Source organism: Zingiber officinale, chromosome 2A (assembly GCF_018446385.1).
Source record: "Zingiber officinale cultivar Zhangliang chromosome 2A, Zo_v1.1, whole genome shotgun sequence".
In the NCBI taxonomy this organism is placed as follows: Eukaryota; Viridiplantae; Streptophyta; class Magnoliopsida; order Zingiberales; family Zingiberaceae; genus Zingiber; species Zingiber officinale.
This window is the reverse complement of record NC_055988.1, coordinates 39,213,354-39,229,417: the sequence shown is the minus strand read 5'-3', so window position 1 is coordinate 39,229,417 and position 16,064 is coordinate 39,213,354. Positions and strand designations below refer to the sequence as shown.

The 16,064-nt window shown below is 35.8% G+C and overlaps 1 protein-coding gene across 5 annotated transcripts in view; it reads right to left on the bottom strand.

Moving 5' to 3' along the window:
• LOC122041048 (phosphatidylserine decarboxylase proenzyme 2-like) overlaps positions 1-16,064 on the bottom strand; it is a 136,791-nt gene that overhangs the window by 45,982 nt on the left and 74,745 nt on the right. For all 5 annotated transcript variants that reach the window (XM_042600585.1, XM_042600584.1, XM_042600586.1 and 2 more), the window contains 4 exons: positions 6,989-7,072; positions 6,738-6,829; positions 5,920-6,075; positions 5,746-5,830 (listed from right to left, as the gene is read on the bottom strand). In XM_042600585.1, coding sequence (XP_042456519.1) covers positions 5,746-5,830; positions 5,920-6,075; positions 6,738-6,829; positions 6,989-7,072 — 417 coding nt within the window. The remainder of the gene's footprint in view (positions 1-5,745; positions 5,831-5,919; positions 6,076-6,737; positions 6,830-6,988; positions 7,073-16,064) is intronic.

Here is a 16,064-nt window from a genome sequence, read left to right as displayed (position 1 = left end):
GTTTTAGAAAAGACAACATCTATGCCATCAACTTAACCACTTCTTCCATTAAGTGTTATTTAACACAAAAAGAAGAAACATGGTTATGGCATAGAAGAATGTCTCACACCAACTTTAGAAATATAAGCAAATTAAATGGACTAGTGAGAGGCTTACCAAAATTACCTAACATAGATTCAACCATATGTAATGCTTGTCAACAAGGTAAACAAACTAAATCCACTCACAAACCAATAAATCAGCCACAAACCAACTCAATATTAGAACTTCTACACTTAGATCTTTTTGACTCCCATGGAGTCAAATCCATAAATGGAAACTTATACTGTTTAGTCATAATAGATGATTATTCTAGGTTTACTTGGGTAAAATTCTTAAAACATAAAGACGAAACTTTTGAAATCTTTACAAACTTTTGCAAACAAATTGAAAATGAAAAAGATCTTAAAATTAAAAGAACTAGGAGTGACAATGGGGGAGAATTTAAAAATCATAATTTTAACAAATTCTGTCTTGAAAATGGCTACCATCACGAATTTTCATGTCCTAAAACCCCCCAACAAAATAGAATTGTAGAAAGAAAAAATAGAACCTTACTAGAAGCCTCTAGAACTATGTTAAATGAATATAACCTACCTAAATATTTCTGGGCAGAAGCTGTTAGCACAGCCTGCTATGTGCAAAATAGAACAACATTAAATAAAAGACATAATAAAACCTTCTTTGAAATATTTTATAACAAACAACCTAAAATAAAATATTTTAAAGTATTTGGATGTCCAGCCTTCATCCTAAATACTAGAGAACATTTAGGAAAATTTTTCTCTAAAATTGAAAATGGAATTTTTGTAGGATATCCCCTAAATAGTAGAGGCTATAGAATTTATAATAAGGTTACCTTAAAAATTGAAGAAACTACTAATGTAAAATTTGAAGAAACTAAACAAAACTTAGAACTTACACAACCACTTGAATTTGTTCCAGAAACCAACCAAACTCTAAGTCATGAAGAAGAGGAACAACATCAAGAGAGTCAACCCCCTAGAACAATAAGGGTTAACCCAAATCACCCAACTGATCAAATAATTGGTGACCCAGACTTGAGAGTACAAACCAGATCATCCTTTAGAAACCTAAGTCAAATTTCTCTAATTTCAAAAATTGAACCCAAAACAGTAGATGAATCCCTACTAGACCCAGACTGGATTATAGCTATGCAAGAAGAACTAGCCCAATTTGAGCGTAATGAAGTTTGGGACCTAGTACCACCACCTAAGAATAAGAAAATAATAGAAACAAAATGGGTATTCAGAAACAAATTAAGTGAAACTGGGGAAATTACTAGAAATAAGGCTAGGCTAGTTGCCAAAGGGTTTAGTCAGGTTGAAGGACTTGACTATGATGAGACCTATGCCGCAGTAGCCAGATTAGAATCCATTAGAATGTTACTAAGTTATGCAGCCCATAAGGGATTCAAACTATACCAAATGGATGTTAAGTCTGCCTTTCTTAATGGACTAATTAAAGAAGTTTATGTAGGTCAGCCTCCTGGGTTTGAAAGTCTAGAGCACCCTGATTATGTTTTTAAGTTAAAGAAAGCATTATATGGACTTAAACAAGCACCCAGGGCATGGTATGAAAGGCTAACATCTTACTTAACATCTAAAGGATTCAACCAAGGTCAAATTGACCCAACCTTGTTTGTTAAATCATTAAATATAGACATATTTATTGCACAAATATATGTAGATAATATAATATTTGGTTCAACAAATTCAGATTTTTTAGAAAAATTTATTAATCTAATGGAAAAAGAATTTGAAATGAGCTTAGTAGGAAAATTAACTTATTTCTTAGGATTACAAATCAAACAAATAAATGAAGTAAATTATATTTATCAACACAAATACACTAAAGAATTACTTAAAAAATTCGGAATAGAAAATACAAAAGAAATAAAAACACCTATGGCAGTAAACACAATCTTAGATAATAACCCAAATGGAAAATCAGTTGATTTAAAATATTATAGGAGTGCAATAGGTAGCCTACTGTACTTAACTACAAGCCGACCTGATATTTTATTTGCAGTTAGTATGTGTGCTAGATACCAAACTTGTGCTAAGGAATCCCATTTGACACAAGTTAAAAGAATTTTTAGATATCTTAAGGGAACAACAAATGTAGGAATTTGGTATCCTAGGACCAATAATTTTGAACTAATAGGGTATTCTGACTCAGATTATGCTGGATGTAAATTAGACCGCAAAAGCACAAGTGGTGGATGCCAATTATTAGGTTCATCACTTGTTAGCTGGTTTAGTAGAAAGCAACATTGTGTTGCTCTATCTACAACTGAGTCAGAATACATAGCTATAGGCGAATGTGTTGCACAATTATTATGGATGATGCATACTCTAAAAGATTTCAACTTAAATATCACAAATGTAAAAGTATTAATTGACAATATAAGTTCAATTAACTTAACCAAGAACCCTGTGCATCATTCAAGAACCAAACATATTGAAATTAGGCACCACTTTATCAGGGATCATGTTACTAAAGGTGATATTGAACTCAAATACATTGAGTCCAAATCAAATTTAGCTGACATTTTCACAAAACCACTCCCTGAAAGTGAATTTAGCAACTTACGTCGAAAATTAGGGATGTGCTTAATAGACTAGGAGCTTCAAATTTCAAAAACATTTTCAAAAATGGCTTTCTCAAATTATAGGTTGAAACACATTGTGTTTTCAAAACCTTCCTTCTTCTTAGATTTTCAAATAAAGTTTTAGCCTTAGACTAGTTCAAAATCCTTAGAAAACATGTACCCATAGGACTAGTCTTTGAGCATCTCACCAACACCTTAGGTTTACCTTGCTTATGTTTGACAAACATAGAAAGGGGTGAGATGCATAGGCCAACTGTCTGGACTTAAGATGTTTATCTCAGTGCATCAGCATAAGTCTGGACGTTAAATACAAATCAGACATTAATCAGATTAAGTTCATCAGTCAAGTCAAACACTGGCTGCTTATAATCAACCTAATCTGACTAACCAAGCGAAAGCTACTATCTTCTCATAGTTAGTACCTAATTGGTTAGACAGCTGTTTAATTTTAAGTGTCAAGTTCAGGGGGAGAAATTAATTAAAATTTTGTATATTTGAAAAATGCTTTTGTACATCTATTTTAAAACTTACTTATTTTTGAACACTAGTTTTCAAAAAGTTAAATTTAACTGAGTGTTTGAAAAATTAGAAGTTTAAAAATCCCACCTAATTTTTAAAACTTGATTTTAAAGTTGAAAATTATTACAAATTTTCCAAATTAAACTTTCCAAATTTAGTTTTTATCAAATTAGCTTTAACAAATTTATTTTGGCTAAAATTTTACTTGTTTTTTAAAAATTTTGCTTAAAAACTAGATTCAACTTAGTGTTTGAAAATTGGAATTTGAAAATTAGATTTTACCTTTTGAAAAGTAAATGTTACTTAAAATCTAAATTTGAAAAACCTGATTTGAAAAATTTTACACGTTTGAAAAGTTTATTAACTTTAAACTTATACCTTTTAAAATTCATTATTGCAAATATTATCTCTGCAAATCTAAGTTTTTCATAACTTAGCTATTTTTCAAAGGCTAAAAAGTAAAATTTAAAACAATTTTTTTTTTCTAGACTCCCCCAGGTCAACTTGACTATTTTTTTAACTTGGTACTTTTATCAGTATCTTTGAATTTTGAATCAAACTTAGATATTTTCCAAAATTAGCTGTTTCTTAAATTTACAAATTTTTACAGTAACTCTACACTATGCTTGTTTACCATTGCCTATTTTTTTATGAATGCCAAAGGGGGAGGGTTAGGTGGTTAAGTTAGCTAAACCAAATTGAAAACCAAAACTAACTTTAAAAACCATGTACCTGTTTTATTTATTTTTTGCATCTTTTCACTAACTTAACCAGGTTGTCATTCCATCAAAAAGGGGGAGATTGTTGGTGCGGGTAGTACTAACGGTCTAACCTAGGTTTTGATGAATGACAAATGGGTTAAGTTAGTTTTGTTGTTGTCTGACACTTTGATCGAGTGTGCAGGAGAAGTCCAGACAGGTCGACGGGCTGACCGGATGTCTGGCAAGAAGTCTAGCTAGGTCGACGGGCTGACCGGATAGCTGGCGAGAAGTCCAAGCGGGTCGACGGGCTGACCGGACGCTTGACAAGAAGTCCAGCTAGGTCGACGGGCTGACCGGATAGCTGGCGAGAAGTCCAGACGGGTCGAAGGGCTGACCGGACGTCTGGCAGGTAAGTGAGGTAAGTCACTGGAGGGGAGTGACTGCGAGGACGCGTTCCCAGGAAGGGAACATTAGGCGTCGATCCGGCTTAGATCCATTTCAGATATCTAAGTCGAGATCGTGACTAGATTCCGGTCTCGGAAAGACGGAATCTAAGTCATACTTTTTCTATTAATTCATTGTGCTAACAATCTGTGTTGCAGGGTATATTTTGCCTCGGACTAACCTTGTTTTGCAGGAGAAGGAATCTCTGGAAAAAGGTGGTCCGGGCGCCCGGAGGCAAGTTTTATCCTCTGCGTCGCCTTGCCACGTGGAGCATCCTGACTGGACTTACCACGTCGCACCAGGGCGCCCGGAAGGGATCCAGGCGCCCGGAGCAGCATATAAAAGAAGCCCCAGGGGTGGAGCTTCTCAATACAACATCTCTCAGAATTCCCAGAGATTGCTCTGCTGCTCTGTGCTCCAGCGACGCTAACAAAGCTCCGACAACGCGCCCTTACTCTTTAAGTTTTCTTCTCTGTCGGTACAGCTTTGTGTTTTGTTTCATTAGCATTTCTTGTACCATTTTTGTAATCACATTCGAATTGCTAGTGATTGCCCAACGAAAGTGGTCAAGGACCACGGGCCTTCGAGTAGGAGTCGTCACAGGCTCCGAACGAAGTAAAATCAATTGTGTTCATTTACTTTTCCGCTGCGTACTTTTACACTCGAGTTTTCGAATCGATATTCACCCCCCCCTCTATCGAACGATCACGGTCCTACAGTAAGGGGATTCAACCATCAAGACAAAAGAAGGCACATTAAAGAGTCTCATATGAAGGTAAGATTATTGTAATGTCAACAAAATATCAATTCTTCCACTCTCAACACTATTTCACTTAAGTGTACCAACATGATCGATAGAGTCTGTAGGCTAAAAAGAATATAGTAAAAGGTACTAGAAAAGTCCAAGCATTTACAATGGTGCCAAAATGAACTTTCACCACTACTTGAAAAGATGAAAAATACAGAATTTTTCTTTCACTAGGAACTATGTTATGCAAGAAAAATACCAAAAAAAAATTAAAGGGATAGAATTCAGACACCAAATATCAAAAAGATTAGATGTGTAAAGTGTGTTAACTTTATTAGGGAATGAAAAGCAAGGTTTAAAATCTTGACAGTCAAAGTTTTAGTCTCTAACTGGAACATGTCGTGTCAGTGTTTTGATATGGTTTCTGCTTTCAAATACAACTGTTTCGTGTTATGTCAGTGTTTTGATATGGTTTCCTCATCCTTTGGAGCATTAGGAAAGTATATCAACATGAAATTGCAGAAAAAAAGTTTGTGGGATCTCCAAATATAGCTTGTCAAATTATAATACAGAATTTGGTAAGTTCAAATAGTAAGTTCTTTCAGATAACAAAAATTTAGCTATATTTTATATGACATGCAGATAGAATCGCAGGATACCAGAATATGGGAGGCACTGGATCCAGAACGCAGTCCAATGTCATATGATGAAACATGGGCCCACTCACTAATTTTGAATAGCCACCTGAAATGCAACACGGCATCTGGATTTACTAACTAGAAAACAAAGATATTATTTCCAGGTGCAAGAAAAAACTCAGAAATAAGCTTTACCCATAAGATGCTTGTTTATCGGTTAGAAATCCACCGGTCATAATGTGATTCCCAGTACCCTCATCAAAACATAAAGACATATGGATCATATCATTCAAGTTGTCAAACTTCCCAAGATCCTCACCACATACAGGACAGTTACCGATCAGCGGTTCACTGCAGTACCACACATATAACAGCAAGTCATAAAAAAAGTTATGTAACAACTTGTTCATTACAGGGTTAATCAATCAAATCCTATTCCATCAGATTTCAATAATTTTATCTACAAACATCTATAGTCATAATTTGGTGCGTGAATGAATTCTATACTAGAGGATTGTAAAATTTTATCTTCAACCATTTATTGTCATAACTTGATGCATAAATAGAAATGTGCCATTCACTAATAAATGTAACTAAATTGATGGGATAGCAACCTTATCAGTCAGCTTGTTAAGACTAGCAAAATTTCAAGTCACATTGGTTATATAAAAGTCATTTTTAATGTCAAAATTAAATGTGAATGAGAATAAAGTGTGGATTTTAAGGATTTTCATATAATTTGGCATCTTTCTAGATTGACAAGAAATATAACATTAAGCTGAGACAACCACCTCATTGCTTAACCACAATCTAAGATATACTAAACTATTAAATTTTAGATTTAATAGGATCAGATGGGCATAAATTGCTGAATTTAGATATCAAATTGTTAATCCTAAACCCTATAGTTCAGGATATACTAGTACATTAACCATTCTTAATGAGCTAACTTTAACAATTGGAGCCACAGCTGGTAATAATGTAATCACGACAAAGTTGCACATGGATAATACCTTTCCTGATGAACAGCTAAAAGTGTAGACAACTCATCTAAGTCAACTACGCCATCACCATTCTTGTCTGCTTGCTCAAAGAGATCTTTTGTCTATTTAAGAAAAATTAATGGTAACCATGAATCTCAACATCAGAATGATGTTGGTGTGATGAAAATTACTTACAAGATCAAGAAAGTTGATGTGAAAAGGAATCATGAAGTAAACAGAAAGACAAATAAAAGATTTAAACAAACAGGAGAATTACTGACCTTACTTGCTGCTGTTTGATTACCAAATGCATTGATCAACTCAGCAAATTCAGAATATGATAGTTGACCATCACTGTTTAGATCCTACAGAAGATATGCAAAATTTCAACTCTTATCCATTATCCAGAAAAATGGTTTACAATCTAATGAAGTCAATATGTAGAGTTTTTTGAGTTTAGAGTCAAATATTAAAACTTAAACCAGTTGTAGACAACCATTTGGAATTCTGTCATGGATATCTATTAAACCACCAAATAGCCATAGTAACCTATCAACAAATGCATGGATATAGAATTCCCTTCAGTGAAGAATGAGTGCTACAGAAAAATGACTCCAGGAAAGCCATCCAGTTTACTTAAAACTTATTTAACTCTCTCATAAACCAAACATAATTTACTGGGTTTGAAATCTTCTTTCAAGCAACATGACTGAATTATTGGAAATCAATATTCAAGACACATACAATATATCTGCTTATTAATTCACAATGGAATAGAAGATCCTAAAATGCTCCATCAGTTCAAATCATAATATAGTGAGAAAATCATGTTCTAAGGTTGAATTTGCAACAGGAAACCCCCAGACAGAAGGATATTGGGTAAATATAGATATTCCAAAAAATGTAATCTAGTCATGGTATATGAAATGAGAATACACTGTAAGGATCTAGCGCGCTAAAAACGCAGAAAGTGTTGTTGGACCCCGTGGTTGTTTTGATGTGATCAACCAAGTTAATTAGGTTCTGTTTATTTTTTATCTCTGTGTCTAAGTGTGCAGGAGCTTAGGAGCGCAGAAAGTCGAGGGGAAGACGAGCGAGAAGGACGGATCGGGAAGGGAGCCAACGGGCTCGGTGCGTCCGAAGGACGAGAAAGCTGCGGAAGAGTACACCGGTGGGCGAGAAGAACGTGCGCGACGTTCGAGGGACGTAAAGCCGGGATGGAAGACTGCTCGAGGAAAAGGCTGAAAATTGGATTCGGGTGAGCCCTATTTCGGTTGGCCGCAATCACCCAATCAATTGGAGCTTCGGAAGGAGAAAGGAAGCCAAAAGGAGCTGAAGAAGCTAGCCAGAGGTGCCTCAGACCAATGCTGAAGGCGCCTCAGCTGCCTCCACTTTCTGAGGTGCCTCAGATAGCTTAGAGGCGCATCAGACCTAGCCTGAGGCGCCTCCAAGGCCATTTGAGGCGCCTCAGACCCGGTAAAACTTGTCGTTTACAATCGGATAAAGTTTTATCCGATTGACTTGGTTAGAGGCGCCTTAGACCTTCGAGATAGAATTTCCAGGAGCTATTTAAAGGCCCCTGGAGCTAGGAAATATCAATTAATTCAAGCAATCAACTTTGTAATCAATTCCTAGCAACTAGTGAGCGTTCTAAGTGTAAAAAGGCTTCTTCGCCTACAGTGAAAGAGACTCTGCTAGTGGAGCAGTTCAATCGCCTTGGATTAACAACCGTCTTGGTTGTAACCAAGTCAATTTCTGGTCTCCCTTTTTTTCTGTTATTTCATCATTTTTATAGTTGCTATTATTTTAAGTTGAAAGCTCTGAGGAAGGTATAATCTTATTTTGCAAGCAATTCACCCCTCTATTGCCGGCCCCGCTGCACCAACAAGTGCAGCGGAAAAATAAACTAGATTCTCTCTAGAAGATTCATAGGAAGGAAAACCATATATATTAAGTTTGATGAATTATACCTTTGTTGCATGCCCTTCACAATCCCGACAGCAACTTTTCTTTAGATGCAGATCTCAGCACGATCAAGTAGTCACGCCTCTACGGTATGCACACAAACACGTTCCATCCATCTCACGCCTCTACGGTATGTACACAAACACGTTCCATCCATCTCACGAACTCACGATTTGAAGAAGAACCACCATTGTGGTGCTAGCCACATATGGAGCATAGTTGTAAAAAGCGGTCGCTTCACTCGCTTAAGCGCGAGGCGCAACGAGGCGAAGGCGGCTCGCTTCTGTGAACTCGGAAGCGCAAGCCTTCCAAGAAGCGTGCGCTTCGTTGCGCGTCGCGGTGCTTCCCTGCGCGTCACGACGCTTCGCTGCGCGTCGCGAAACTTTCTCTACTTTCCTTTTTTTTTTTATTTGTTTTGTTTATAAGTTTAAAGCCCTAAACAACCTCATTAATGTTCATCTGCTATTCTGCTTCAAATCGCTGCTGCCTCTTCGTCTTCCTCACGTCGCCGCGATCGTCCCTTCCAGGTATTTTCCTTGCTTTCGTTTCTTCCTGTGAAAATTAAAATCTTCTTCGGTGAAATATTGCCGTCGGAAGCTTCTCTGGCGTTCGGCGACGCTTCCGGCGCCATCGGAGGCATCCGGCGAAGCTTCCAGCACCGCGGGACAATTCCCGCGGCACCAGCGGCACCAGCGGCAGCAACCCGCGATGCCTCCGGTCGCTCTGGACGCCTCCGGCGGCGCCGGAGGCATCGTCGGACTCCTCCGACGGCTCCGGCATCGTCGCCAGATGCCTCCGGCGTCGCCGGCAGCGTCTTGCGACGGTTCCGGTGCCGCGACGGTGTCGCGGTCGGGCGTGAGCCCTGTAGCGCAGCGTCAAATTTTTTTTTGTTTTGTTTTTTATTTTTTTGCATTTAATTAAATTAAAGAACTCCTCACTTAAATAGGGTATTTCGAATAGGTTTTATAAAGTCTAATTAAATTATCCCAATAAAATATATAAAATTATATTTAAATTAAAAAAAATATAATAATTTTTATTACTTAATATAAATCAGATTTAAAAATTACTAAAAATATATTTAAAATATAAAAAACTAATAAAGTTTATTAATTAATATAAATCAGATTTAAAATTTATAAAAAATATATTTTAAATATAAAAAAACTAATTAATTTATATAAATCAGATTTAAATATATAAAAAATATATTAAAAAATTTTATTAATTCAAATAAATCAGTAAATTAGTTTTAAAATTTAAATACATAAAAAAAATTTTAAAAATTAAAATATAAAAATCTGATAGATTTTATTAATTAGATTTAAATATATAAAAAATATATTTTAAATATAAAAAATCTAATTAATTTATATAAATCAGATTTAAATATATACAAAATTTATTTAAAATAAAAAAATATTAATTCAAATTTCAAATAAATCAGTAAATCAGAATTAAAATTTAAATACATAAAAAATATATTTAAAATAAACAAATTTGATAAATTGTATTAATTAGATTTAAAATTTTAAATATATAAAAAATAAATTTTAAATTTAAAAAATTACTAAATTTTTTTAATTCATATAAATCATATTTGTATTCTATATTCTATAATTAATTTTTTTTTCCTGTGTTTTTATTTTATTTATTGATTGATCATTATTATTGATTTCATTTTCAGCAGTATTGATTCTTAACCATGTCAAATACAACAACTTCATCAACTCGAAAGGATATTGCTTGGAATTATGCAACTTTTAATTTTGTTTTGTAGATACATTCTAAGAAAAGAAATAAGTTGTCTTAACAACGATTGAATGATTTGGTATATATCAAGTACAATAGAGCTTTGAGGAGAAGATATGACATGCGAGACAAAATTGATCCTATTACTTTGTCAGAGATAGATGATAGTAATGAATGGTTGTTGGGTAAATTGGATGACAGTGATAAAGACAATGATAATGATTTTGTCTACGAAGGTGAAGATTTGCGTTGGAGTGATGTAGCACGAGCATCTGGGGTTGGTGAAAGTGCATATGGCTTTCGATCTCGAAATGCATCTTCTTCAAAAGGGGCATCATTATCTGCATCAGCAAAAAGAAAACTATCTTCAGCTCAAACTAGTCTTGTTAATGAAGAAGAAATTAATCTTGATGATGAAACTGAAAAAGAGGATACTGATGGATACAAATCAAGCGATGGAGCTGATGACGTAGATTTGGACAATGAAGATGAAGAAGATGATTATTTTGATATTTGATATTTCGTCTATTATATTTTCAAAGACTTGTGATTTTCAATAATCTACAACTTCATCAAAGAATATTTGTTTTGGTTATTTGGATTTTCAAAGACATTTTGAAAGATTTTTAATAAATATAAGAGTCATATTGTTTATTACGCTTTTTTTCCATAAAGCCCGCGCTTCGCCTTGCGCTTTGCGCTTTAAGCCCCAAGACCCTTGAGCGCTTTTTTGCGCCTCTCGCTTTTGATAACTATGATATGGAGGTCCGGCCGTAGAAAGGATTCGGCCATGAGAATGAAGAGAAGGAAGAAGATGGAGGAAGAACACAAGTCATCCACAAAACGAATACAAAACCCCCCTTTTGTATTCATTCACCCAATTAGTCTTAATTAACATTAATTGCCTTAATTGGCAATAATTCTCCATTAATCCAATTAAATCTTGATCTTTCCTCTTCCTTGGTGAATTTGGGTTCATCCAATGAGTCCAACTCATTGATCCTCATCAATCCAAATTGACTCCATGAGTCTAATTCGAATTGGACTCAATCCAATAGTTGGATCAAATTGAGTCTAACTCAATGATCTTCCCTCTTCAATGCATAATTAATCTCCATTAATCATCTTTAATGGGTTGGATTTTAGCATATTAGATTAACCAATTAACTCAATAAGGACATTATTCCAATAAGTCTAATCATCTCATAATTGGCTCTTAGGGCTAATACTAACAATCTCCGACTAGCACTAGGGTCCATCACTATAAAGATGATACCAACACTTTAGACTAACCTATTATTCTAAAGGTCCATAGTACTTTAGTCAAATTAAAATAATTCCATCTCTAAAATAACATATTCTTTGTGTGTGACCCAATAGGCTCTCGTAACGTTGACAATGTATCTAAATCAACATTTTAAATACATAAACAATGAGTGACATCTAAAAAGGCATTATTGCTATCCAAGTGAAGAGAATGTCAAGATCTGACTTAATCTTTCCGTGGCTATTATCTTGTATGACTCAATCCCTCTATTCTTGATATTTAGATTAATCAATGAAGTATATAGACTGTGTCATCCTCTTATCAATTTTTTTGTTTCTTAATCTCTAAGTAGGCATACTCATACAAATAAGATCAATATTTCATATTGTCTCATTTGAACATGGTCATGCATTCTTGTGTCCTACTAATCAAGGGGTCACAGATATCGCTTCCGTCATATAGAAGGGATAGATCCTAGCTACATCACTCACATCCTTCTACATAACTTATTGCATACCCAATAATCGACTTTATAGTTCATCCTGTTATAAGTGACATTTAACGATACCAAAGTACACAACTCCTTATGTAGGGAACCATAATAACTTCAGGTATAAGGCCTATTCATACCAATAGTCACATGAGAATGTTTATGATACTCATATAACGATCCATGAAACATTCTCATGGTGGATCAATTCAGTACATATTTTCTAATATATACTCATATGTCAATGTGATATCTTATATCCATAACTTGTGGGATTAAGTCATTAATTGACCTACATGCTAGTCTCAATGTATTAATATTATCCTTGTATATTAATGCTTGACCAGGAATAGCTAAGAGTAGTGTCTATGTGTATCTATAAGTCTCACTGTCAATTCAACCAATTGATATACTGTAGACTAGAACCTACTACCCTAGGATATTATTATACATATTCATTCGACATTGAACTGAAATAAATATAACAACCAACTTTACCATTTGTTAATAAAATAAAATATGATATAATAATGCCTATCAATCATCTCATAATTAGTACTAGAATTAATACTAATAATCTCCTTATATTACTAGTGTCAATCTGAGATATCTAATATCCATTGACCTAGTGCAACCATCATATTTTCTCTGTGCCAAAGTATTGGTTAATGGATCCGCAATGTTAGCATCGGACAATATTATGCATAGTCTCACATCTCCTCTATCAATGATCTCTCAAATGAAATAGAACCACCGGAATATTTAATACCAGCTTCACCATTTAAGTAAAATATATACCCTAACTGTGATATGAAATCATCTTATCAATTTGGAAGCTAGCATCGGTGTAACCCTTTACAACAAGCTCTTCATCACCTCCAAAGATCAAGAAATAATCTTGAGTTCTTCTCAAGTACTTAAGAATATTCTTAACAGCTGTCCAATAACCTTCACCTAAATTTGACTGGTATCTGCTCTTTATGCTTAATGCATATGAGACATCTGAGCGAGTACAAAGCATGACGTACATGATAGATCCTATAGCAGATGCATAAAGAATCTAATCCATGCGGTCCTTTTCTTCCTTAGAAGAGGGGCATTGAGTCTTCGAAAGACTCATACGAACATCGACAGGAATCCCTTCTTGGAATTCTGCATGGCAAAACGATTAAGCACCTTGTCAATATATGTACTCTGACTTAGACAAAGCAATCTCTTAGACCTATCTCTATAGATCTTGATGCCTAAGATATAGGCTACTTCACTTAAGTCCTTCATTGAGAAACAATTCCCAAGCCACGTCTTCACTGACTGAAGAGTGGGGATATCATTTCCAATGAGAAATATGTCATCTACATATAATATGAGAAAGATTGCTGCTCCCACTAAGCCTCTTGTAGACACAAGGTTCATCTTCATTCTTAATGAAACCAAACGCTTTGATTGCATCATCAAATCGAAGATTTCAGCTTGTAGAAGCTTTCTTTAATCCATAAATGGATCGTTGCAACTTACATACCTTTCCAGCATGCTCTGGATCGACAAAACCCTTAGGTTGTGTCATGTACACATCCTCGAGTAGATTTCCATTAAGAAATGCAGTCTTGCCATCCATGCCAGATCTCATGATCATAGTAAGCTACAATAGCAAGTAGAATTCGAATAGATTTAAGCATTACAATTGGTGAAAAGATTTCATCATAGTCTATACCATGAATCTACTTGAATCCTTTAACCACCAATCATCCTTTATAAGTATACAGATGACCATCCATGTCCGTCATTCTTTTAAAGACCCAATGAGTTTGATCTCTTCAAGTAGATCACCCAAAGTCCATACATGGTTAATATACATAAATTCCATTTTGGATCTCATGACCTCTAGCCATTTCTCAGAATCTGAACCTGTATAGCTTCTTGATAAGATGTAGGCTCGTTGAGACTAATAAGCTACATCGCCATAGTCAGACAAGAGAAAAGAATCTCTCTCAAGTTGACGACAGGTCCTATCAGATCTGCATAGAGCTTGTGCTACTTGAACAGTTTGTTGCTCCACAACTTTTTGTAATATAACAAAATCATGATCCACAACATCTTGTAGTACCTGTTCAATTTCCATCAAGGCTTCGATGTTAGATTGTGTATCTTGAATTTCTTCAAGATCAACTTTACTCTCACTAGTTTTTCTATAAATAAACTCCCTCTCTAGAAAGACATCATCTCTGGCAGCAAACACTTTGTCTTATGTGGGATTATAAAAGTAATATCCTTTTGTTTTTTTGGGATATCCTACAAAAATAACACTTGTCTGATTTGGGTCCTAGCTTATCTGAGACTTATCGTCAAACATAAGTCTCACATCCCCAAATCTTCATGAAAAACATCTTGGGACTCTTCCAGTCCATATTGTATATGGTGTCTTTATGACGGCCTTAAATGGAACGCGGTTAAGTGTGAAAGCGGTCGTCTCTAGAGCATGTCCCCAGAAGGAAGTAGGAAGATCTGTTTGATTCATCATCAATTGTATCATATCTAATAAAGTATGATTTCTCCTTTCTGATACACCATTCCATTGTGATGTTCCAGGTGGAGTAAGTTGAGATATAATCTCACACTGAATGAGATGGTCATGAAACTCTTGGCTAGGGTATTCCCCACCTCGATCTGATCGAAGCATCTTAATACGCTTACCAAGTTGGTTTTGTACTTCATTCTTGAATTCTTTAAATTTTTCAAAAAATTCCGACTTGTATCTCATCAAATACGCATAGTCGTACATACTGAAATCATCAGTAAAAGTAATGAAGTAGTGATAGCCTTCTCTAGCTGCTATTCTGAAAGGGCCGCATACTATGAGTCCTAACAAGTCATTAACTCTTTCACGGTATCCATTAAATGGAGTCTTTGTCATCTTGCCTTGAAGATAAGATTCATATACTTCATATGATTCACATGAGTCCAAAAGTCCATCCATATGGAGTTGGGATATGCGACTCTTATTTATATGACCTAAGTGACAATGCAGAGATATATTTAATATTTATTGTTATAGATTGGGTTGCCAAAGTCTAGAACATAGAGTTCATTCACAAGATGTAAATTGTAATAGAACATTTCATTGAAATAAACAGAACAACATTTTATTGGACCGCGTTGGCCGGCTAGAAGGAGGGTTGAATAGCCCTGCAAAAGTAGAAGAAAACTACCCTTCTCGAACTCTCAGAATATCACTTGCATAAAATAAATAAACAGAAAATAACAAAAAGAAGAGGCACCAGATTTGACTTGGTTACAACCGGGGAGGTTGTTAATCCAAGGAATGTGTCGCACTAGTATCTCCTTCAGGCGGAGAAGCCTCTTACAGCAATGACGTACAGAAAAATAGAAGCTAAACTCTAAAGAAAGCGTACAAGTGTTGGAAATACTAATTGCTTGAGTTGATTGAGCTTCTTGAACCAAGGTCATATTTATAGCCTTGGTCGGGGTGCCTGGAAGGGTTCCAGGCACCTGGGAGGGGATAAAACTTTATCCCTTCTCGCATAGATCGCGTTTGAACGCGATCTTGATAAACTCCAGGTCCGGGCGCCCGGAAGGGTTCGAGGCGCCCCTTCCAGGCGCCTGGGAGGGGATAAAACTTTATCCCTTCTCGCATAGATCGCGTTTGAACGCGATCTTGATAAACTCCAGGTTCAGGCGCCCGGAAGGGTTCGGGGCACCCCGGACTGGTTCGGGCCCTCTACTCCGGTGCTGCTCGCCTCGATCCGGATCTTCCACTCCGGCTACGCTCGCTTGGGTGATTTCAGCCAACCGAAATAAGGCTCCCCCGAACTCACTTTCGGCTTTCTCGAGCAACCTTCCGCTCCGGCTTCTCGTCCCTCGGAAA